This window comes from Myxocyprinus asiaticus, chromosome 4, assembly GCF_019703515.2.
Source record: "Myxocyprinus asiaticus isolate MX2 ecotype Aquarium Trade chromosome 4, UBuf_Myxa_2, whole genome shotgun sequence".
Lineage (NCBI taxonomy): Eukaryota > Metazoa > Chordata > Actinopteri > Cypriniformes > Catostomidae > Myxocyprinus > Myxocyprinus asiaticus.
Genome location: NC_059347.1, coordinates 20,938,679 through 20,962,261, shown reverse-complemented (window position 1 = coordinate 20,962,261; position 23,583 = coordinate 20,938,679). Strand labels below are relative to the sequence as shown.

The 23,583-nt window shown below is 37.7% G+C and overlaps 1 protein-coding gene across 4 annotated transcripts; it reads left to right on the top strand.

Annotated features, from left to right (window-relative positions):
• Positions 1-666: 666 nt before the first annotated feature.
• On the top strand, positions 667-8,825 carry LOC127439827 (flavin reductase (NADPH)-like). 4 transcript variants are annotated; one of them, XM_051696056.1, is made up of 5 exons: positions 667-684; positions 3,334-3,492; positions 7,719-7,920; positions 8,025-8,189; positions 8,303-8,825. In XM_051696056.1, exons 2-5 carry the CDS (start codon positions 3,358-3,360, stop codon positions 8,458-8,460), a joined length of 660 nt encoding a protein of 219 aa, XP_051552016.1. In that variant the 5' UTR covers positions 667-684; positions 3,334-3,357; the 3' UTR covers positions 8,461-8,825. The 4 variants fall into 4 exon arrangements, with proteins under 4 accessions (XP_051552016.1, XP_051552014.1, XP_051552015.1 ...); XM_051696054.1 differs by lacking the exon at positions 667-684 and adding an exon at positions 2,864-2,948; XM_051696055.1 differs by lacking the exon at positions 667-684 and adding an exon at positions 2,904-2,943.
• Positions 8,826-23,583: the final 14,758 nt, after the last annotated feature.

Sequence of the window (23,583 nt, the reverse complement as noted above, 5' to 3'; positions counted from 1 at the left end):
AAACAACGTCAGTCGCTAATTAGCTGATAAAATACTAGGAAAAATCAATATATTCAATTTCTAACAATGTTTTCATTTTGTGACAAATATGGAATTGCCTTAATAATATGTGATTAGTTATCACACAACAAAATGTAAATTAAAAATGAGAAGAAACTTTCATCATCTAAAAGTTACAGGATATCTGTTGCTTTTGTAATGGAAAAATTAGGGTGTCTTAGATATCACCATAGATGCCAGTACATTGCACAATAATGGTTATTATAAATTATATGTATTAAGTTCCAAACGTAAAAATGGGGGGTGGGGTTCTCAGAGCTCAAGCCCTGTCCTGGGCTCCAGCCCCTCCGTTATGAATAGCATGCCAAATACGTTTACCTTATTGCGCTGCAGGACAATATGAATCAGTGAACTTGTGAAATAAAAATAACTAGTTAATTAACCATCAGAGACCCAGCAACATTTGCAAACACAATATTATATATAGCCTAATATTCAACAAATCTGAGTAAAAAGCATGGTGCAAATTACGGAAAGAGCCGGAGACCCCCAGACAGCTATTTTGTGAATAATTGATTGGAATCTGAGCAGATCGCTTCCTGTTCGCTGAAACTCTGCCTCAGCACACACTTCAAGCACCGTAATTTCGTGCTTCAAGCCCTTTCAAAATCTCATTACCTTCATGTAAGTCATCATGATTTAATATGTATTTTCCTAAAATTACTACTCATTTTTTTTACTAGTAAAACATTTTTTAAAAGGGAAAAAATAACTGTGTGCACCTTTAAGAAATTTAATTATTTGAAAATAATAAGGACTATTGACATTGATGATATCTTTGCTGGTATAATCAAAATAATTAAAAATTATTTGAATTATTCGAATTTATTAGGTATTTATTAGAATTTATTTTTCCGCAGGCGAACTGAAGGTCGACAACTGTCTGAGTTGCTAACATGCTAATAAACAGTGCAACACTGGGCATAATCACTTGCCATTACATCAAACACAGTTGAAAGCTATTTGGTTCATTAAATGAAGCTTAACATTGTCTTTGTGTTTGTATGCAATAGACTGGCATGTCTTAAGGTCAATATTAGGTCACAAATGGCAAAAAGAAACAGCTTTCTCTAGAAACTCGTCAGTCAATCATTGTTTTGAGGAATGAAGGCTATACAATGCTTGAAATTGCCAAAAAACTGAAGATTTCATCAAAGATGTACACTACAGTCTTCAAAGACAAAGGACAACTGGCTCTAACAAGGACAGAAAGAGATGTGGAAGGCCCAGATGTACAACTAAACAAGAAGTACATCAGAGTCTCTAGTTTGAGAAATAGATGCCTCACATGTCCTCAGCTGACAGCTTCATTGAATTCTACCTGCTCAACACCAGTTTCATGTACAACAATAAAGAGAAGACTCAGGGGTGCAGGACTTATGGGAAAAATTGCAAAGATAAAGCCACTTTTGAAACAGAAAAACAAAAAGAAAAGGTTAGAGTGGGCAAAGAAACAGACATTGGAAAAGAGTGTTATGGATCTTAACCCCATTGAGATTTTGTGGGATCAGCTAGACTGTAAGGTGTGTGAGAAGTACCCGACAAGACAGCCACATCTATGGCAAGTGCTACAGGAAGTGTGGGGTGAAAAGTCACCTGAGTATCTGGACAAACTGACAGCTAGAATGCCAAGGATCTGCAAAGCTGTCATTGCTGCACGTGGAGGATTTTTTGATGAAAACTCTTTGAACATTTTTTTCAAAATGTAAATAGTAATTTTAATAGTAAACAAATAGTAAAAAAAAGAAAAAAATCTTTGTTTTATGGTATTTACGGTATATTAAATACACTATACATTAGAGATTTATATTTTTAATAATTTTCCCTTATTCAAAATTTTACTCATAAAAAATTAGTAGTAATTTTGAAAAATATGTATAAAATCATGATGACTCATGAGTTAAAAGCTGTTTAAATCTATGTGGTGAGGGTCTCCTCATGGGGGCTGCCATGATAGAATCATTTGGCCTGTCAAATACTGGCTTAATCTTACTAACCACCCTATTATTGGACACTTTCACTCATGGATTAAATTAATCATGGCTGACGGTGAAATGTAAATTTCTACAATGGCACTGGAAACTGAAAAGTATTAGGTTTGAATGATGCTGCTTGAATGATGATATTTTTAATTTAATATTTTGAATGTGTCATTTTGGACTTACACTGACCAATAGTGTCTGGCTAAAGACATTAGCTGCCAAAACAACATTTTCAAAATATTCAAATTAAAATTAAATTATTCAAAATAGAGCGCACCTTTAACTGCTCATGAATTTACATTAACTTCTTAAAATAAATTATTTTTATATACGTTTTTGTGTTGAATAGTGTTGTGAATTCAGAACGTACACTGTCTAAAAACAAACAAAAACAGTGGATGACCAGCTCAGTGTTGAAATTTTGCATGTTCTTACAAAATTCACCCCGAAACAAAATATGCATTTAAAATAATAATAATAATAATAATAATATATATATATATATATATATATATATATATATATATATATATATATATATATATATATTTTTTTTATTTATTTTTTTTATAACCAGTGGCTTCCTAAAAACTCAGTGAGGAGAACTGTTTCATCAGTATGAATGCTTGGGCTTCTGACGGATAAAATATCTCTACATTGTTGGCCAAAACTTTCAATTTTCAAATTCTTAATTCTTATTTTTATTACAATGTCCAAACTAAAAGACTAGGTTACTTTACTACTTTTTTGAGTTACCCGCGCCTGCATCTGACAGGACGCTGCACCTACAGCGCATGCGCACTCGAGTACACGAGGGTTACACAAGTTACAAACATCAGCCTTGACAGCAGGGAGCGCTTCACAGATGCGTGTGAAGTCCATTTTCAAGAGCGATTTTGGTGTAAGGTCGGTGCCATTGTTGGTAATGTAATTATTGGTGATATGTTTTGCGATACTACACTAACAGGGTATCGTTACAAACGACGCAGATCAACGCGTTTATTTAAAGAGGGCACTCGGATGTCAATATGAGTTATGTCAGCGGCGTCTGTTGCTTTCTTTGCTAAGATTTGAGCATTGATGGTAGTGATCCATTTGGTAATGCTCCAATTTCTTCAGCTCATGTAGAAAAATATTCTATTGATATTAAACACGTTTCTAGAGTTTAATGCGTCCGTAGAATCATGTGGTTGCGTAATTTTATGTTTCAGTCTTTTATCATATATTTATTTTTAAGCAGGTTATAGCTTGTCGTTTACGCTTTGAAATATATTGCTCTTCTTTTCTGCAGGAATAAGTTTAGTCCTGTTTGAACATGAAGGTTGCTGTGCTTGGTGCGACTGGTCAAACTGGGCAGCAGCTGGTAAATCAAGCTCTTCAGCAAGGACACACTGTCACAGCTGTCGTCAGAAACCCTGGAAAACTGACTGTAACACACGAGAACCTCAAGGTAAATGTTGGTATGGCATGGCACGTTAAGGTCAAAGCTTTCTTATTGTTATTCCAATTTTAAAAGCACGATCAAATTACGAATTTAGGCTACTGTTTATGAATTCATGGGTGTAGGTGGGAGTGGACAGAAGATCCACTGTTACAAGAGCAACTAAACCACTTATTTTGCTATGTCATAAGCTCCATTGAACCTTCACTAAATTGAACCTTACTTTTGTGTTTAAGTAGAATAGTTTGACCTGTTTATTTACAAATCTATTATGGGGTCTAGAGAGTTAAAAAAAAAGAAACGTTTTTAGGGTTATAAAAAAAAACAAAAGCAGTTGTGTTACCAATGTTTAAACCAAATATTCATCCATAGTATTGAAAAATTAGATACATTTAAAGGAATAGTTCACCCCAAAAATGATAATTCTCTCATCTTTTACTCACCTTTATGCCATCTCAAACTCGGATGACTTGCTTTATTCTGCAGAAAACAGAGGTAGAAATTTTAAAGGTAAACTCTGTAATTTTTTGTGTTTGTGTCATCTTGAACTTACAGAGACACCTAGTGGTGTGGATGCATCATCATTAAAAAAAAAAAAAAAATGTCAGTCATTATAAATTGAATCCATGAGTAAAAGTGTCCAATAACAGGGCGGTTAACTGAGATTAAGCGAGTAGTTTTCAGCTGGTCATGTGATCCTAACATGGCAGCCCCCATTAGGGGACCCCCTCCATGTAGAATAACATCTTATATTAGGTTACTGATATGACTGGAGTCCCAATCTGATGGGATTGTTCATGATTTTATAAATATGTTTCAAAATTAAAATATTTTTTTAGGAGTTAATGTTTTTAATGACACAAAAATTACTGAGTGCACCTTAAATGAAGGTATTATGTGTGTTTGTCCATACAGTGCAAGTGAATGGTGGTCAGACCTTTGAAGCTCTAAAAAGGATATAAATGCAGCATAGAAGTCATTGTTTCTCACAGGATTTTGTGAGACTATGGTGGGTGGATCTCAGACCCTCTAGGGGACAATTTTGTACATTTGAAAGTACAAAATTGAACTTAGAAATGTATTTGACCATTCAGGCGCATTAGCACGAGCATTTTCGTAACATGCATGTTCAGCACACACACATATGCCGCCTGTCAATCAGGGCGCATCTTACGTGCTCTGGATTACTTTTAACAGCAAAATAAGAATATTAACTTTCTAATAAGTGACACAGGCCTAGGCTGTCACAAATATAACTGGTTATTTTTTTTGTTATTGACATTTTAATCAGTCTGCTTGTCTGTTTGGGCAAGTAAAATTCCCTTTCACTTGCCCCTTCAAAAATCCACTTGTCGCTGACAAGCATTAATGTCAAGCCCTGTGAGCCATCAAAGAAATTAAGCAAAAGTGGTTACCTGTGTTGTACTTGCTCCTCAGATGCTGAAAATAGTTACGTTGTCAGAGCCGCTGGTAATAACGTTAACGGTTCCAGTGTGTGTGTTTGTGTTTGTGAGCATGCACCCATACAGCAGGGGCTGGGGCTGAGACCCCCCGGTCGGACGATGTAACGCTCACACCCCCCTTGATCTGTTCTCACACAAAACCAATTAGATTGCTTACAAAGATATGGATTAAACCACTGGAGTCATATGGATTACTGTTATGCTGCCTTTATTTGATTTTTTTTTTTTTTTTTCTTCTTTCATAGTTTGGTCACCATTCACTTGCATTGTATGGACAAACAGACATCTTATTTCCATTAAAATATCTTTGTTTTTGTTTTGTGGAAGAAAGTAATACGAGTTTGTGACGACATAAAGGTGAGTAAATGATTAAAGAATTGTCACTTTTGGGTAAACTATTCCTTTAAGCTATTAAGGGAATATATTACTTTTTTCATATACTAGGTCTATTTGGGCCAAAGTTGGCCCGTGATGTCCTTTGCCTTGACAAATATGGCAAGAGGAAAAAAATAAAAAATGCTATTGATGCAGCTCTTCATTGCATTAGTTAAGCAGACTGCAGAGTAATGTTCATATATATACATATATATATATATAAATAAAACTCAGCAAAAAAAGAAACATCCCTTTTTCAGGACACTGTATTTTAAACCATAAACAATTAATAAACATGCACCTGTGGAACGGTCGTTGAGACACTAACAGCTTACAGACAGTAGGCAATTTAGATCACAGTTATAAAAACTTAGGACACTAAAGAGACCTTTCTACTGACTCTGAAAAACATCAAAAGAAAGATGCCCAGGGTCCCTGTACATCTGCGTGAACATGCCTTAGGCATGCTGCATGGAGGCATGAGGACTGCAGATGTGGCCAGGGCAATAAATTACAATGTCCGTACTGTGAGATGCCAAAGACAGCACTACAGGGAGACAGAAAGGACAGCTGATCATCCTCGCAGTGGCAGACCACATGTAACAACACCTGCACAGGATCGGTACATCCAAATATCACACCTGCGGGACGGGTACAGGATGGCAACAACAACTGCCCGAGTTACACCAGGAATGCACAATCCCTCCATCAGTGCTCAGACTGTCTGCAATAGGCTGAGAGAGGCTGTACTGAAGGCTTGTAGGCCTGTTGTAAGGCAGGTCCTTACCAGACATCACCGACAACAACGTTGCCTATGGGCACAAACCCACCTTCGCTGGACCAGACAGGACTGGCAAAAAGTGCTCTTCACTGACGAGTCGTGGTTTTGTCTCACCAGGGGTGATGGTTGGACTCATGTTTATCGTCGAAGGAATGAGCGTTACACCGTGGCCTGTACTCTGGAACGGGATCGATTTGGAAGTGGAAGGTCCGTCATGGTCTGGGGCGGTGTGTCACAGCATCATCGGACTGAGCTTGTTGTCACTGTAAGCAATCTCAACACTGTGCGTTACAGGGAAGACATCCTCCTCCCTCATGTGGTACCCTTCCTGCAGGCTCATCCTGACATGACCCTCCAGCATGACAATGCCACCAGCCATACTGCTCGTTCTGTGCGTGATTTCCTGCAAGACAGGAATGTCAGTGTTCTGCCATGGCCAGCGAAGAGCCCAGATCTCAATCCCATTGAGCATGTCTGGGAGCTGTTGGATTGGAGGTTGAGGGTTAGGGACATTCCCCCCAGAAATGTCCAGGAACTTGCAAGTGCCTTGGTGGAATAGTGGGGTAACATCTCAGAGCAAGAACTGGCAAATCTGGTGCAGACCATGAGGAGGAGATGCACTGCAGTACTTAATGCAGCTGGTGGCCACACCAGATACTGACTGTTACTTTTGATTTTGACCCCCCCTTTGTTCAGGGACACATTATTCCATTTCTGTTAGTAACATGTCTGTGAAACTTGTTCAGTTTATGTCTTAGTTGTTGAATCTTTTTATGTTCATACAAATATTTACATGTGTTAAGTTTGCTGAAAATAAAAGCAGTTGAAAGTGAGTGGACGTTTCTTTTTTTGCTGAGTTTAAATATATATTATGAAATAATAAAGGAGGGGAACCAGGGCAACTTTTATAAGTTAATATAATACAGTTTGATATAATGCAACATTTACTTATGGCCCACAGCCCTCAATCAAGTTTGATTTTTGGCCTTTCTTAGGAAAAAGTTTTGGCACCTCTGATAAAGATAAATAATACTGGCATATGCACATTAATCATAAATCCACAGGAGGATGGCTCCCCCAGCTGTGTCTGGTTCCTCTTAAAGCTTTTTATTTCTCTCAACTAACATCAATTTTCCTTGCTCATTTGAGGCTTAAAGATATTCAACAGTGTGCTTTACCAATAAAAATGACTTGACAGTCTCTTTTTCGTACTGGTTGATTGAAACCTGCACACTGGAATATGTTGAGAAAATTATTTAGAAGCTTTATAGGTGAAAAGTTCAAAATTGTATACATATCTTTTGTTTATTTAGTAGAAGAACAGCATTAAACCAGAATGGATCATGTTTCCAGTTGAGTTTGTATCTGCTGAACAGGACAGACAGCTAGAAATTGAGCATAACAGTCACAAGGATGGCATAAAATTCTAATGTGTCTCATTTATGGGTTGATATCTTCACATGATTTGCTTGAAGAATGAAAGCTATTTTCTTTATGGACAGTGATGTAAAGACAGCAATTGAAACAATTTGATTTTCAGCCAGCACATTAGGAACTATGACCAGTAAGCAGCCTCATTACCATTTACTCTTTAACTGTATGCGCCCATGTGATAGGTGGTTGAAGGAGACATTTTCTCAGAAGACAGCCTGAAACCGCACTTCAAAGGTCAGGATGCTGTGATGTCCTGTCTTGGCTTTCCAGTCTCGTTTTTTTATGGTGTCACTGGCTACACCCAGTCTATGACGGCAGCAATAAATGCAATGCGTGATGTCAAAGTTAATCGAATCATCACCATGACATCTTGGTACACTGACCGTAAGTGCAATTTTATTAAAGGGGCATTAAACCAAAGGTTTTATCCTAAAACTATATGTAAGTTGTCTGATTTAGTAACTGGATTTCTATGGTACCTTTTACAGCTAATTCGGGCACCAATTCTTCCTTTCTAATCCGCTTCATGTTGCTTCCGATGATCAGAAGTGTTCTAAACAACATGTATGAAATGGAAAATGTTCTTAAGCAGACTGAAGACATTAACTGGACTGTTGTCAGGCCCCCTGGTCTCAAGAATACACCGGCCACAGGTGGACTTCATGAATAAACAGATTATAATTTTTACGACTTATATCACAGACAAAAGGTACTTTTGTATTTTTGTACTTAAATTTGTGATCTTTTTTTCTCTTTGTTGTCAAAGCCAATGAGTTTCTAACTCACGAAGGTTATTATGTCCCGGATGAAAATGGTCTTCCAATTGGACAGTCCGTTTCAAGAGGAAATGTGGCTCGTTTCATGCTCTCTCTACTGAACAACAATGCTTGGATGAAGAAAGCTGTTGCTATCATCACCAAATGAATTTGCACTACACTTATATCATCACTTTAATCAGCTGCTCTGGATTTATGTCACAAACAACTAAAAGTCAAAGACTTTCAGACTAGCAGATAATATCCTCTTTGTTTTTCTTATATAGTAAAAATTTGTCTTATTTACCACTTGTTTGCATAATATAGCATAAGTGCAGTATATACCATGCATTTAACTAACAGGAATTTCATTTTGCTGTATTTAAAATGATCACATATAGCTAATCGGATTTCAAGTAAATGAAGTGACTGGAGGCTGTACACAGAACATACTGTAGAACATTTGCTCTTGTCTACACACAGGTTTACCATTGTTGGTTTTAAAATGTAAATAAACTGTAATTGTAATTTTGACATTTGAATCTTAATTCAAAATTGCAGTCCAAATATTTAAACTATCTACAGAATATGGATTTTAGTGATTTTATTATATTTATGTCCAAGAGAGTTTGACAAAAAAAAAAAAATGTAATTCTGACAAGACTAATGGCAAAAAATCCATTGAGGAGGACTTCTGTAGTTCCTCGTGCTGGCCAGTAGATAGTGCCTTGTCTTAACTTTTGAGGTACATACAGCAAACATGTTTCAGCAACAATACCAGGATATAGTCCAATAAATTCCATTCCCACTTCTACATCTTAGTGGAAATTTGATGAGATTTTCTTTTTCAAAGAATGGGAGAACTTCCTTCTGGTTAAAGTAGTGCATTATTCCACTAAACTGAAAAAGAAATACTGTTATGGAACCATAGTACAGTGGTATCAGATGGTAATACCATTGTACTTTAATATGTAGCATTGTACTGAATGATTTCCATATTCATGCACCACCCCAAAGCATGTTGTACCATTGTACATGACCAAACAACATAGTAATGCCAAGAAACGTTAAAAATGTTGTTTGTTATAAAAAGTGATATGGGTTCTAACGGAGTGAAGCTGTTCTGAAGACACACTGTCCTCTTAAAGGGATAGTTCACCCAAAAATGAAAATTTTCTCATTTACTCACCCACGTCATCCAAGACGTGTATGACATTCTTTCTTCTGCAGAACACAAATGGAGATTTTTAGAAGAATATTTCCGATCTGTAGGTCCATACATGTACAGTTGCAATTGAAATTATTCACCCCCCCCCAAGACAGTTAGGATTTACAATGGTAAGCTTTTCTGATGACCCCAGAATTTTTGAACTTTACATCTATATCAGTTGAGTGACACATTCAAAGTCATAGTGTGAATATATAACCTAATATTTCTAAATAGCAAGATTTTATTAAAATAATTATTCAACCTCTATTGAATGTAGCTGTTTCTTAAATATGTAAGGCTACACAAGTAATTGTTTTAAAACAAAATTAAGTCATCAATCTGCAATGGCACTTATTTAAGTTTTAAAATTTAAATTTAGCGTTGTAAGCAAAAATGAATGTCTATGCAAAAAATGCAATTAAAAATTAGTCTCAAAAGCTAATAGTGGAGATTATTTCATTACACAAGAAAGGTCATGGCTAAAAGTACATTTCCAAGGCACTTCAGTTTCCAATAGACAAAGTTGGCAGCACCATTCATACATTTTTTAAATATGGTACAACAGCAGCCTTATTGGGGTGTGGAAGAAAGCAAAACTTCACCAAGGGAAATGTTGACTTAAATATTCAAGAAGTAATTAGAAAAGACCCGTGGAGTCGTGGAAGAAGGTTTTATAGACGTATGACACTAAAGTGAAAATGAGTTTTAGACCCATGAGTCAGCAGTACGTCTGGAGTAAGATGACAAGGTGATGACAAGGACGACACCATCCCCACAGTCAAGCATGGAGGTGGGTCAGTCCTGTTATGGGGGTGTTTTGCGGCTGCAGGAAACGGCTATCCTGACTATGTGACTGACGCCATGGATTCTTTCAGGTATCAGGCCATTTTGGCATGAAAAATGTGATACCTTCAGTGTGTAAATTGAAGATCGGTGATCACTGGACTTTAGAGCAAGACAATAACACCAGGGATACATCCAAATTGTCCAAAATCTGGTTCAGGGATAGGTCATGGGATGTCCTTAAATGGCCCTTTCAGTCCAACATTAAAATCCCATTGCAAACCTTTGTTGGGATTTCAAGGAAGCAGTGGCAGCACAGAAACCAAAGAATGTCAATGAGCTGGAAGTTTTTGCTCATGAGAAATGTGTAAAAATTCTAATAGAGAGGTGTCCGAAGCCTGAGAACACTCACCTGAAACATTTATTTGCTGTTATTAAGGATAAAGTATGCTCCACAAATGATTGACTTTCAGGGTTGAATATTTTTGACATGACAATTGTGGAGAGAAGTATTTATTTTTTATTTTTAAATTTGGGTAAACTGAACTCTTTGTTCTCAAAATCACTCAATTGTGTATTAAAAACTTACTTTGACTGTTTACTGAGGTTTTAGTTGATGTGTTTTAATTCAACACCAGAATGTATTGCTGGTCGGGGGGTTGAATAATTTCAATTGCAACTGTAACTGAATGGGTACCAAAATTTTAAAGCTCCAAAAGCACTTAAAGGCAGCATAAAAGTAATCCATATAACTCCAGTGATTTAATCTGTCTTTAGAAGTGATATGATTGGTGTGGGTGAGAAACAGATCAATATTTAAATCCTTTTTACTATATATTCTCCTCCCTACCCAGTGTATGGCGATATGCACAAAGAATGTGAATTGCCAAAAACACAAAAAGAAAGTAAAGATTTGTAGTTAAAAAAGATTTAAATATTAATCTATTTCTCGCCCACACTTATTATGTCGCTTCTGAAAAAAAATGATTTACAGGTGCACTAAGTAAGATTTTAGCTAGCTTTTCCTTGTTTTAGGTTTTGGACTCTTGACAACCATTGTCAGGGATACTGGTAGTTTGTTTACCAAATGCTGCCGCTTTACACTGAATGTTTATCTTCTGGTTTGTTACATTTAGTCTGTGTTTTTATCCATCTCATAATATCCATCTATAATGGACATTCTTGTATCCAATCCAAATGAATTTTAGCGTGTTGTTGCATGCTGGACTGTGCAGCTCGCAAGCTCTTTGCCCCGGTTGAACACCACCTTGTGCTCGCACTTGCCGTTCAATGTTGCGCCACTTACCTGTGAGAACTGCAGGTAGTAGTGGTTTGTTTCGTGACTCCGGGACCTCTTGTCTGGACATTTTATCTGTCCACTTGCACTCATTCTGTTCGGATTGTCTGGTGGATCACACTCCTGCTTATCAATACCATACTATCACTCTGGACGATTCTGTTGACTTGGGTTCTGTTGTTGTTTGTTCTATTAAGTATGTTGTGTTTGTTGTTATATTGTTTGGTTTGCTTGTTTTGTGTACATGTACTTTTATGTTTGAGCATTAGCTGAAAGCGCTATATAAAGTAAACATGTTATTTTTATTATTGTCATTATTAGTGGTATTAACAGGTTGTCATGTGCTGACAAAGTGGCAACACACTTGAGGAGGCGACCCGCTCCATGTAATATAAGCCTTTATCTATGTGCATGAGTGTACATCATTTTCAACCATTTTCTAAAAAATGCTATTCATGTCTTTGTTAAACTTTTTTAATTAGCAAAAACATACTTAGTGCACCTTTAACCACTGGAGTCATAAGATCTTTCTTTATGCTGCCTTTATGTGCTATTTGGAGCTTCAAAGATTTGGTCACCATTCATGTGCATTGTATGGACCTACAGAGCTGAAATATTCTTCTAAAAGGCTTTGTTTGTGTTATCAGAAGGAAAAAAGTCATGCACATCTGGGATGGCATGAGGGTGAGTAAATGATGAGAGAATTTCATTTTTGGGTGAACTATCCCTTTAAACTCCTGAATGACTGTATTGTCTTTATTTTGGCCTTATTTACTGTTGTACGTTTTTTCCACTAGTGGCGCTAGATCCCTCATATCATACTCCTGTAATGTTGTGTAAGGCCAGCTAACTGCTTATGTCACGTTGTTCTCAAATATTATTCAGTGTGTATGTAATCATGAACGTGTTAATGATTTATTTGTGTCGGTAGAACTAATTTATTTTTCGAAAGATAGAGATGAACCTGGCCGTGCTTGTAGCCATTGGTCAAACTGGCACATATTTAGTAAAGTAGGCACTTCAGCAAGGACACAATAACTGCTATAGTGAGAAATGGGTGTAAACTTGCATTTATCCACGAGAATCTAAAGGTAAAACAGCCTGATTTCGCTGACATAATACGGTGTCTTTGGGAAATTTGGAAAGGAATATTCCGGGTTCAATAAAAGTTGAGCTCAATCGACAGCATCCGTGTCATAATATTGATTAAAATAAATAACTTGTTCCTAATGTTTTTAGAAGCAAAAATCAGGGACAGTGAGGCACTTACAATGGAAGTGATTGGGGGCAATTTTTGGAGGGGTTAAAGGTATAAATGTGAAGCTTTTAACTGATACAAATTTAAGCTGTAAAGTTGTGTGGGGTTTGGAGGGACGATTCTAAGGGCCCAGGGCAAACATGGGGCCCAGCAGAACTCCCAGTCTTTTCCTGCATGATTTTCTGAAATGCGCTTCCCATCGAGGGCGTCTAAATGCTTTTTAGCGAGAGACGCAGTTGTTGACATGGAGACGGTGAGCAACCGTGAAAGGCATCCGTGTAGCGCATGTTCAACACACAACGGTATGTTCCAACATCTCCTCCCTAAACAACTGGAAGGGGGCCTCCATGGAACAGCAAGCACAGAGGTACTTAAAGCACCCCTGGACAGAGGTATTAAAAATGTAATGATGTCAAGTGAAAAAAAGTCATCAGACTGGACAGACTGTAAAAATATTCCATTTAGTCAGAGGATACAAAAAAATATTTGATAGTTTAGAGCTGATTAGAGAAGAAATCTTGTAGTGTATGCTCTACGACATAAATCTGAAGTCATACGGTGAGCAGCCAATAGAAACTGACCATGCGTGGCCACAACACTGGACCACAAAGAAGTGAAGAGTCTCAGTTAGGGATGGGCGATACCACTTATTTTCTTTTCAGTCCGATACTAAGTACTTTTAGGCCAATATCAATGATATCGATACCAATACCACTACCTCTATTAAATTGAATTTTTACTAATACTTTGGATAAAATTTGTTACTTTATTGTTACTTAAATGTTTTATATATTTATGGGCCTAAACAGAAAATTATTAGGCTGCTTTGTTTACTCTTTAAAATGGGTTAGTATAAGCCACATATAAAACCTCAAAATTAACCATAGATATTATTATATGGTTACTATTACTAAAACCATGTTACCATTTGGATACTACAGTAATGCTGTAGTAAAACCATGGTTAATTGTATCAAAACCTTGGTTACTGCCAAAAAGAAAAACATGGTTACTACAGTCGTGGTTAATACAGTCATGGTTAATACAATATTACTACAGTAAATCCATGGTAAGTTTTCATAAGGGTATCATTTATTAATGAGGATTACAGATCATTATCAATGTTTTAACAACTCTGAATTTAAATAAACCTGTAAAAATGGTCACACAAGCCCATTATAATACATGTCACGTCTAGATTTGTCAATACTTAGTGTGAATAACTCCAGATGCTGTTTTTCTGTCATTACCTCAGGAAAGCACTGCTCCCTCTTTGAACGAGTGCTATGACTGAAAGGGTGAGCGTTGTCTGCTGGTGTATTTTAGCATTTCTGCACATCAAGATGAGCGGAAGAAAAAATAGTTACGGTGCCATGCAACAATTCGCTAATGTAATTCTTTTTTTCCACTTCGAAGCTTATGAGATGCATTAATATTCATGTAATCTAAAAAATAAGATCACTTGTTAAAAAAAATTAGAATCGATATTTTTATGTGAGGATCGATATTCTTGATACCACATCATTATCGGAAGTATCGATACTTTAGTATCGATCCGCCATTGCTGTCTCCGTCTTTCCACCCAAGGCTGCACCAAAATGTGCTCGGCCCGTTTCTTTTGAGATTCAGAACAGAGTACCAGCCGCATCAATGGTAGTGCTCCTGACCCATACATACATGTTTGTTTACATCTATCATGTGTCTTCTAGTACATGGGCATGTGTTTCCACGTGAGTTTGTAATTAGATCAACTTGAAAGCCACAGTGATCCTCAGTTGTTTAGTGTGTAATGCCCAGTGTTTGTATGTAGCCATTTACATAGTAACTTTGTGATACCTACTATTTTTAGATTCTGTTCATATTTTATAAGTGGTGTAGTGTAATCCATCCTAAAAGCACAAATAAATTTGTCGACTGATAAAATAACTAACTACATCTCAGAGTTAAACTGCATTTTGGTGCTAATGTGTGAATGGTCAAAAATGGAAAAAAGACCGTTGCATGTGTGAACAGTAAATGTGGTATATCTTCCATTAAAGGCAATCCAACAATTTTATTGAAATTTACCAGGTTGCATGTGTGAAAGGGGGTATTATGCCACAAATGCTGTCGATTGAGCTTAACTTGTATTGAACCTGGAATATTCCTTTAATGATAAATTATTGACCAATTCATCATAACAATAACTGTTACATATGAAGCTGAACCCTGTTAATTTCAGGTGGTTGAAAGCAATATATTTTCAAAGGATTGTCTAAAACCTCATTTCAAAGGCCACAATGCGGTTATGTCCTGTCTTGGTTTACCAATATCTCCTGTTTTCGGAGTCACATGATACACGCGATCCATGAGAGCCATTGTCAGAGCCATGCAGGAGACCCAACTGAATCGTATCATCACAGTGACATCGTGGTACATGGACCGTAAGTACCATAATCTTTTCTTTTTTTTTTTTTTTTTACTTTTACATTAACAAGCTTCCCTAATAAAAAGACCAGTTTAATCATCATGCAATTCCCATGCTGGTCTAGGCTGGTTTTATGCTGACTAGTGCTGATTTGATGCTGGTGTAGATGGTGGACCAGCATACTTATCCTTTTCACCAGCAAAATGTAGCTGGTGAAGCTATTTGACCAGCATGGTGTGTCTGAGGAAGCAGGTTAAGATAGTTTAAAAGCCTGGTGGAGACACCAGCATCCCATGCTGGGAGACCAGCACCTAAAACCCATACCAGCAATGCTGTTCTTTTACACAGTTTTAAAATAATAATAATTTCTACATTATTTTTAAGTAGAAAAAATAAATAAATAAATAAATACCTGCAGTGTTGCACATTATTGAAATTAGCTTATTGAATTATCTGTAACCACAATGCATAACAATTCTGCTTGTATGGATACAGCCAATTCCCTGTCTTGGATATCCTTTGTATTCTGCTTATTCTTGACTGCGATGATTCAGAGTGTGCTGAAGAACATGTATGAGATGGAGCACTTTTTAAAGAAGTCTGATGAGGGGGCCTGGGTAGCTCATCAAGTAAAGACACTGACTACCACACCTGGAGTTGTGAGTTTGAATCCAGGGTGTGCTGAGTGACTCCAGTCAGGACTCCTAAGCAACCAAATTGGCCCGGTTGCTAGGGAAGGTAGAGTCACATGGGGTAACCTCCTCATGGTCGCTATAATGTGGTTCTCGCTCTCGGTGGGGCGTGTGGTGAGATGTGCGTGGATGCCGCGGAGAATAACGTGAAGCCTCCACACGTGCTAGGTCTCTGCGGTAACACTCTCAACAAGCCACGCGATAAGATGCGTGGATTGACTGTCTCAGATGAGGAGGCAACTGAGATTCGTCCTCCGCCACCCGGATTGAGGTGAGTCACTATACCACCACGAGGACCTAGAGCGCATTGGGAATTGGGCATTCCAAATTGGGGAGAAAAAGGGGAGAAAACGCCCCCCCCTCAGATGAGGTTGATTGATGGATTAGTGGGTGGGGGAGTGGGGGTTTTGAAAGATATAGATGAACCTAGATTTTAAATAAAGTGAGCAAAAAAATTACTTTTATATTAACAAATATTTTACAGCTTTTTGATTTTATTCTTGAAAAGTTCTGTACAATAACTGCTATTATTAAAGTTTTCAAGTATTATCGCCTCAATAAGATTGTTTATATCTGATTCTCCCCAGCTAAAAAGATCCTTACCTATGAGGGCTACTTTGTTCCAGCCTCTAATGGTTGACCTATTAAGCGGCATGCTATTGCAAGAGGAGATGTGGCTCAATTTATGCTGTCACTTCTCAAAACCAATGACTGGTTCAGAAAAGTAGTTGCTATCACAGCAGAGTGAGACACAACCACAAATAGCCAGAAGTATTGTAAAAAGTTCTTTAATGAAAGTGAAGACTCAGTTTTGTACTGTATGTCTTCTCAAATGTCTCCCAATTTTGTTCTCATTGTTTGGAAATATTTAGCATTGTGCTTGTTGAAAATCTGTATCAGGATTTTTATGTTTCTATGTTCCCTTTCTGTTCACATTAATATGAACTTCATTGGGGCTGTGGTTATCATTGCATCCAGTTTTTTGTTGTTGTTGTTGCACCAAATATGTAGTGAATTATGAGCTGTTCAGTGATTGTTGCTTGTTCTTGAACAAATTGTGTGATGACCTGTCCTCTAAGGTGCAGTCATGAACCGAATATTGTATGACCACATGAGTGCAGCATTGCGCTGTTCTGAATGAACTGTTGTGATGTTGAAGGGCTGCTGTGTCCGAGTCCATAGCCTGTGAGACATATCCTACATTGAGTGTCATAAGACAATTTGACAATTGCCTAATAAAATAATAGTTTGAAGAAGTGAGTTTGTGTTAAGACTGAGGGGCCAACGGAGGGGAAAATTTTCCAGTGAATAACTTACATTTCTGCCTGTTCTCAAACCAAGCTATCAAATGAGAAGACTTACAATGTAGCGCACAGAAAAGGGCATCCAGGACACTCTGTTAAAGGTCTCCTTGAAAAGAAAACATATGGGTTTGGATCAATATGGTTGAGAGTGAGAGAATCGTGACAGAATTTTGACTTTTTTGAGAAGTAGCCCTACAAATTTCACCCAGTAAATATGTATGTGGTAATTGGGTCTAAATTAATGGATCGAATGTCCATCCAAAACCAGCTTGAGGATAGTAATTTTCAGGGACAATGTTTTAAATAGTCAGTCTGTGTTGCAAGAGTCAAAGAGAATCAGCTGACCCTCCCGAGGGAAAGTTCCAGACACAGCTTGTCTGATCAGTTACTGGAACTGCTCGTCACAGATGGATGAAATGTGCACGCTTTGGCTTATAGCATTGTTGTGATTTGCATAAAGGCAGGGAAAAGAGAAGGTTTTTCTGGGACTAGACATTTTTAATTTACACTTCTGGTTAGCTCAAAGTCAGAGCAAAGTCCAATTTACAAAGTAACAGATACTGTACCCCAAGATATAGTGAACGAAGAGGAAATGGTTAATTTTTCACATTTTGAGGGAAGGTTATGCAATTTAAACTGATGGCCTTCTTTGATGGAAAATGTACTGTAACTAGATAATGATAAGAGGACTTTGTGTTCTTCATGGGCAGATATTGTTTCGTAATCAGAAGAGCAATAACCAGACTGTTAGTGTTAGGAAAGAGGTTTTATGTGGTCAAATCAGAGTTTCCAAATGTTTCTGGAAGCTGTATTGCCATGAACATCAGTTAGGTTTTCTAAATACTGTAGAGCTTAAGGGAGACACCACTGGGAAAAGGCTGTATCATATTCTAAACATTGGGTCAAAACTGAAATATACAGTACATTATTGATTAAATTCAAATCAAAGATATTTTCTGACCTTAGCATGCCATTGTCTTGTAAACAGTTAAGCTGTTATACAACCAGACTACAGTAATTGAGTAAAGATTTGACAAGGTACCTGTGATTTCCTTTAACATACATACAATATATATATTATTTTCCTTTCAAATTTCTTTTCATACAGTATATTGTCCTGAAGCAGATAAAGGTAAACGGATTTGACGTGCTGTCCATAACGGAGGGGCTTGAGCACGGGACTAGGCTTGAGCTTTGAGATCCATCTCAGAAAAAAAAAACTTTGATGTTGGCTTAACAAAGCCTGGTTTGAAAGTAAAAAAAAAAAAAAAAAAAAAGCTTTAAAATCTTGATGTTTAAAGGTTTAACAGAACATACAGAAAGACAGACAGACAGACAGATAGATATTTCAGAACATATTTCAAATCAGCAATACAATCTGACAATACTGGAATCATAAACTGTGCTTCTTTACCTGATATCGCGGTAAAAAAGCGCAATTTTACCGGCTTGTATTGCTAATGCGCATGCACGTTCTGGAGTTGATTGAGAGGTGATGTCTGCATCTAAAAGGTGAATGACTCTTTTAACTGTAAGGCAGGACTTCTACATCCACCATTGGGCGCTAGAGCTTCTTGTTTGGGCTTTCCAATTTCTCCCATTCATTTAAATAGAAGTGGTCCATCTCTGCTAAATAATCTCTACCTTCAACTGTTGAGGCTGCTGCCAATACTGGTTCTTTTCACATGACGTCACGACTGTCAAGTCAGATCTTTCATGTACTACGAGTTTACAACTTGTAATTACCAGTTCTATGAAGATGTTAACGCTTTTTAAGTATGAATCTCGTTATTATGATAATCATTAACAACTAGTTGTTCAGTTCGGTTCCGTACACACTACCTGAATTTTTTCAGAATGCGGTTGTCACTACCTGAATTTATGGTTCATTCAGTTGTAGAATGCAGTTTTCACTCCCGTAAATTACCAAACTGTGTGTGTACAGGACAGGATTAAGCACTCAAAGGTCAAGTGACAACTGTATTTAGCTGCATTGTGTACGTGGCCTAAGTCAGAACAACCTGAAGGTCTGTAGCAAGTTCGGTGGATGTAGCATGGAAGCTGTAGGAGTTATGTTTAACCCTCCTATTGTCTTAAGAAACTGCACCCTCCTTTTGTCCTTCAGGCCATTTCTGACCCATATTGAAATAAAAAATGCATAAATTCTTGATTACTGTACAATACCACTATAGACAATGAAGGTAAATCAGTTGCAAAACTGGAGAGCTTGAAGATTTGAATTTGAGAACTTGTACAATAAATATTTGTATTTGTAAGTTTAAATTTACACTCACAACAATGATGTGAATACCTGTAAAATAAACATCTGAAGTTGAATGCTGCAGTCTGCACTCACAGACAATAATCAAGTTGTAGACAAATAGTCACAATTGTGTAAAATAACATTCACATAAATACAACAACAGACACAAACTTTTACATATCTGCCACTGCAACTTCAAATCTTCCCACCTTGACATTTGCAATTACTTTTCCGATAAACCTTTAGCAAAACTCACTTGTGCACTTGTAAACCCAGATGCGAGAGAGCAGGCGACCGGTGTTGTGACCAATCACAAGAGCTGGAACAACTGATGCCAGACCAATCAAAACGTGATGTTTGCAGTTATGTGTCGTCATCGCGTTTTAAGATGATCCATTTTGATTGGTCCAGCATCAGTTGTTCCAGCTCTTGTGACTGGTCACAACTTTGTTGGCCCCGCCCAACACCAGTAGCCTGCTCTCTCGCATCTGGGTTTACAAGTGCACAAGTGAGTTTTGCTAAAGGTTTATCGCAAAAGTAGTTGCAAATGTCAAGGTGGGAAGATTTAAAGTTGCAGTGGCAGATTTGAGAGGTTGTATGATTCAAATGATCAAATGATTCATAGATGTAGAAGAAAAACCTAAAGCTGCATAACATCCAGAAGGTCTGAAGGTGAATGGTCACAACAGTTTTTTCCATACGGGTCAATTAAGACAATGGAAGGAACAATTTGTTTGAATTGGTTATTTCTCTTAAACAATTATATAAATAAATTTATTTTGATGGTCTTTACAAAGTCATAACGTTTGGTTCCAGTACCAAAGACTAGTATTTATAACATATTTTTTAGCTTTTAAAAAAACAAATCGCTTCCTTACCTGCAGTCGACGCATCAGTGACATAAGCGCTATGGCACGTTCACGAGAGAAGTCGGAAGCGCACGCTTTGTATACAACAGAGGAACGAACGTCACGCGAGAGTTAGTTCATTTTAAACAGCAATACAGCGCTGGGCGAAAGCAACGATTTAAAGTTAAAAACATTTTAATTATCAATTTGTTTCTTACACCAACCTATAGGTTTGCTACAGAAGACATTAATTGATCGACTGGAGTTGTGTGGATTACTTTTATGTTGCCTAAATATGCCTTTTGGACCGTCAAACAGCCAGCAGCCTGATAGCATCCATTTACATGCATTGTATGGACAAACTGAGCTGAAATCTGCTAATAAAAATCTTCACTTCGGTTCTGCTGAAGAAGGAAAGTCATACACATCTGGCTTAAATGTAAGTAAATCATGAGAGAATTTTCATTTTTTGGGTGAACTAACCCTTTAAAGGCCGGTTTATACTTCTGTGTCGAACCTATGGCGACACTCTGTGCTGACAAAATTAATAAAATTAATCAATAATTGCTTGCTTGACCAACACACAATGGGTGTCGTTTAAAAACTTAAACTCTTTACTATCCATTTTGACAAAATAACCAACTCTTAACAGTCGCTTTTTTAATCTGCTTACAAATGAGCAGCGTTCCGTTATGAAACATGATATTTACACCATACTGTCAAACATACCGTCATAACATCATACAGATCGGAAATTTCTGGATTAGAATATGACAAGTATTGTTTCACTCATATACCTGATATACAGAGAAAAAACACCCAAGAAAAAAGTTTTATTAGATGTGTCTTTTGTCGTGTTTTTGCTTGTTCATATAAAACCGAATATAAACACAACAGATGCATACAAAAAACTAAACGGGTCCAAACACAATGTGACATGATCACTGATCAGTGGATATGGACGCCTAGTTAAAATAATCTTGGAGAAAATGTGCCTTTACTTAAGATAATTTCTTGTCATGCTAGGGGGCAGTCTCTGGTAACTCAGCGGACCAATCACAGCTGTTGTCATCTGCGTCCACGTGACGCGCAGTTACTATGCTGTAGGCTACACCGTAACTGCCGTAGCTACGTGTAACCTACTGCGTAGGTTCGACGCAGAAGTATACAGTAAATCAGTGGGTTTGATGATGTGAAGGCTTGAACTGAGGTTAGTTATGTTGGCAATATTAACTACTTCCAAGTTTTTATGACAGACAACAACTGCACAAGTTGAGCCTGAACTAATTTTTACTCTAACTAACACTTAAAATTGTTGTTGTTCTCCGTCTGGAATGCTCATATTGGTAGATTCTTATAGACGCTGTCAATAAAAAACAGTCCAGCTGAAATTAGAATCATCATGGCTCTGCCCAGTAGTTAGTCAGAAAAACTGTCGATAAATGAAGTTAAGTGACAGTGGATGGCGATTTTTTCATGTGCATCCAGTCAAGCGCTGTACTCACTTCACTGTTCTGCCTCCCGCTCCTTTGCAGTTAAATCGCAAAGCAAAATGCAAACAGATGTGTCCCCTGCTCATGATAAACATCAACTAACATTCAGATTCAATCTTCTTTAATTGAATTTAAAAGTTATATTATGTCGGATTAGAACCCTGAACTACTTGTACTAGAGGTGATAACCTTTACCATGAGAACAATCAGTCATTTTGGCTAAAACCTTGGCTAATCCATGGATTTATCCACTGACTAACCAAATCTTAGTACTGATATTGTTAGAACTGCAGATCAAGTTATCAAATTAATTATGTGAAATATTTATTGGAGCGCTTGAATTTGGTCACCAAGAATGACCCCCACCCCACCCACAACAAAAAAACCTGTCCCAACCACTTTAAAAAAAAAAATAAAAAAATAATAATTTATTATCCCATTTTCTCCCAATTTGGAATGCCCAATTCCCACTACTTACTAGGTCTTCGTGGTGGCGCGGTTACTCACCTCAATCCAGGTGGCAAAGGACTAGTCTCAGTTGCCTCAGCTTCTGACACCATTAATCCACGCATCTTATCACGTGGCTCGTTGTGCATGACACCACGGAGACTCCCAGCATGTGGAGGCTCATGCTACTCTCCGCGATCCATGCACAACTTACCACACGCCCCATTGAGAGCGAGAACCACTAATCACGACCACGAGGAGGTTACCCCATGTGACTCTACCCTCCCTAGCAACCGGGCCAATTTGGTTGCTTAGGAGACCTGGCTGGAGTCACTCAGCACACCCTGGATTCGAACTCGCAACTCCAGGGGTGGTAGTCAGTGTCAGTACTTGCTGAGCTACCAAGGCCCCCTGTCCCCACCACTTTTTAAAACAAAGTGATGCCCATGGTCACATTGATGTCAATCAAGTTTCTTTTCAGCCTAGTCATACCTTCACCCCAACCATCAGAACTGCCTACAACCTGCCTGGATTAGCTGCAACCACTATGCTTGTTCTAAGTTTTGAACTGAACACCTTGATTCTCACACCCCCATACTGTCATGCTAGCACACCATCTCTACCTCTTCAGATGCCACATCCACCACCCACAGAGTAGACTTGTGCCTAATGTTCAAATACTGTAGATCTGGCCTGAGCCTTTCCTCCATGCTTTTGACGTCACATTCCAGATACTGAAAGAACGTGGTTGTGGTCTCTGTAATGTTAGGGTTCAATTTACGGTTTGGGTTAGGAGTACAGGTCGACCGATATATATGATTTCCCAATTAATTGGGGCCAATTTTTCGGCTATCGGAAATAAAAAAACTCAGATAGTTTCCGATAGTTATTTTTGGTTTCATTTCTCAGTGGCCGGCGCTGGAGCATTCTACCTCCTTGTTTCAACAATATAACGGCGGCCTCTAGAGGTTCAATAAAAACAATCACTGACTCTGTGTGGAGTTTGTTGTGCAAGGCTATTTTTAGAGATGGATGCTTCAAACTTCCACATAGAAAAGCCAATGTATATGTACAGTACATATTATTAATGTCATGGTACAATAAATCAGTCATTTAAGACAACTAAAGGTGGTTTGATAATTTATTTGTTCATAACTAATTGCTGCACTGGAGAATTGCATTGCCGACAAGGTGGACAGGACGCTAACATTAATTGTTTGGATGGTTAGAACAGTGTTATAAAGTCAAGGATGGAAACTACATACCTTTCCTCTTAATATATTGTAAGGGG

Coding starts and splice junctions, on each gene's coding strand:
- LOC127439827 (XM_051696056.1), top strand. CDS start 3,358: ATGAAGGTTGCTGTGCTTGGTGCGACTGGTCAAACTGGGCAGCAGCTG. Junction 7,921..8,024: donor GACATCTTGGTACACTGACC/GTAAGTGCAATT, acceptor TACCTTTTACAG/CTAATTCGGGCACCAATTCT. Junction 8,190..8,302: donor CAAGAATACACCGGCCACAG/GTGGACTTCATG, acceptor TTGTTGTCAAAG/CCAATGAGTTTCTAACTCAC.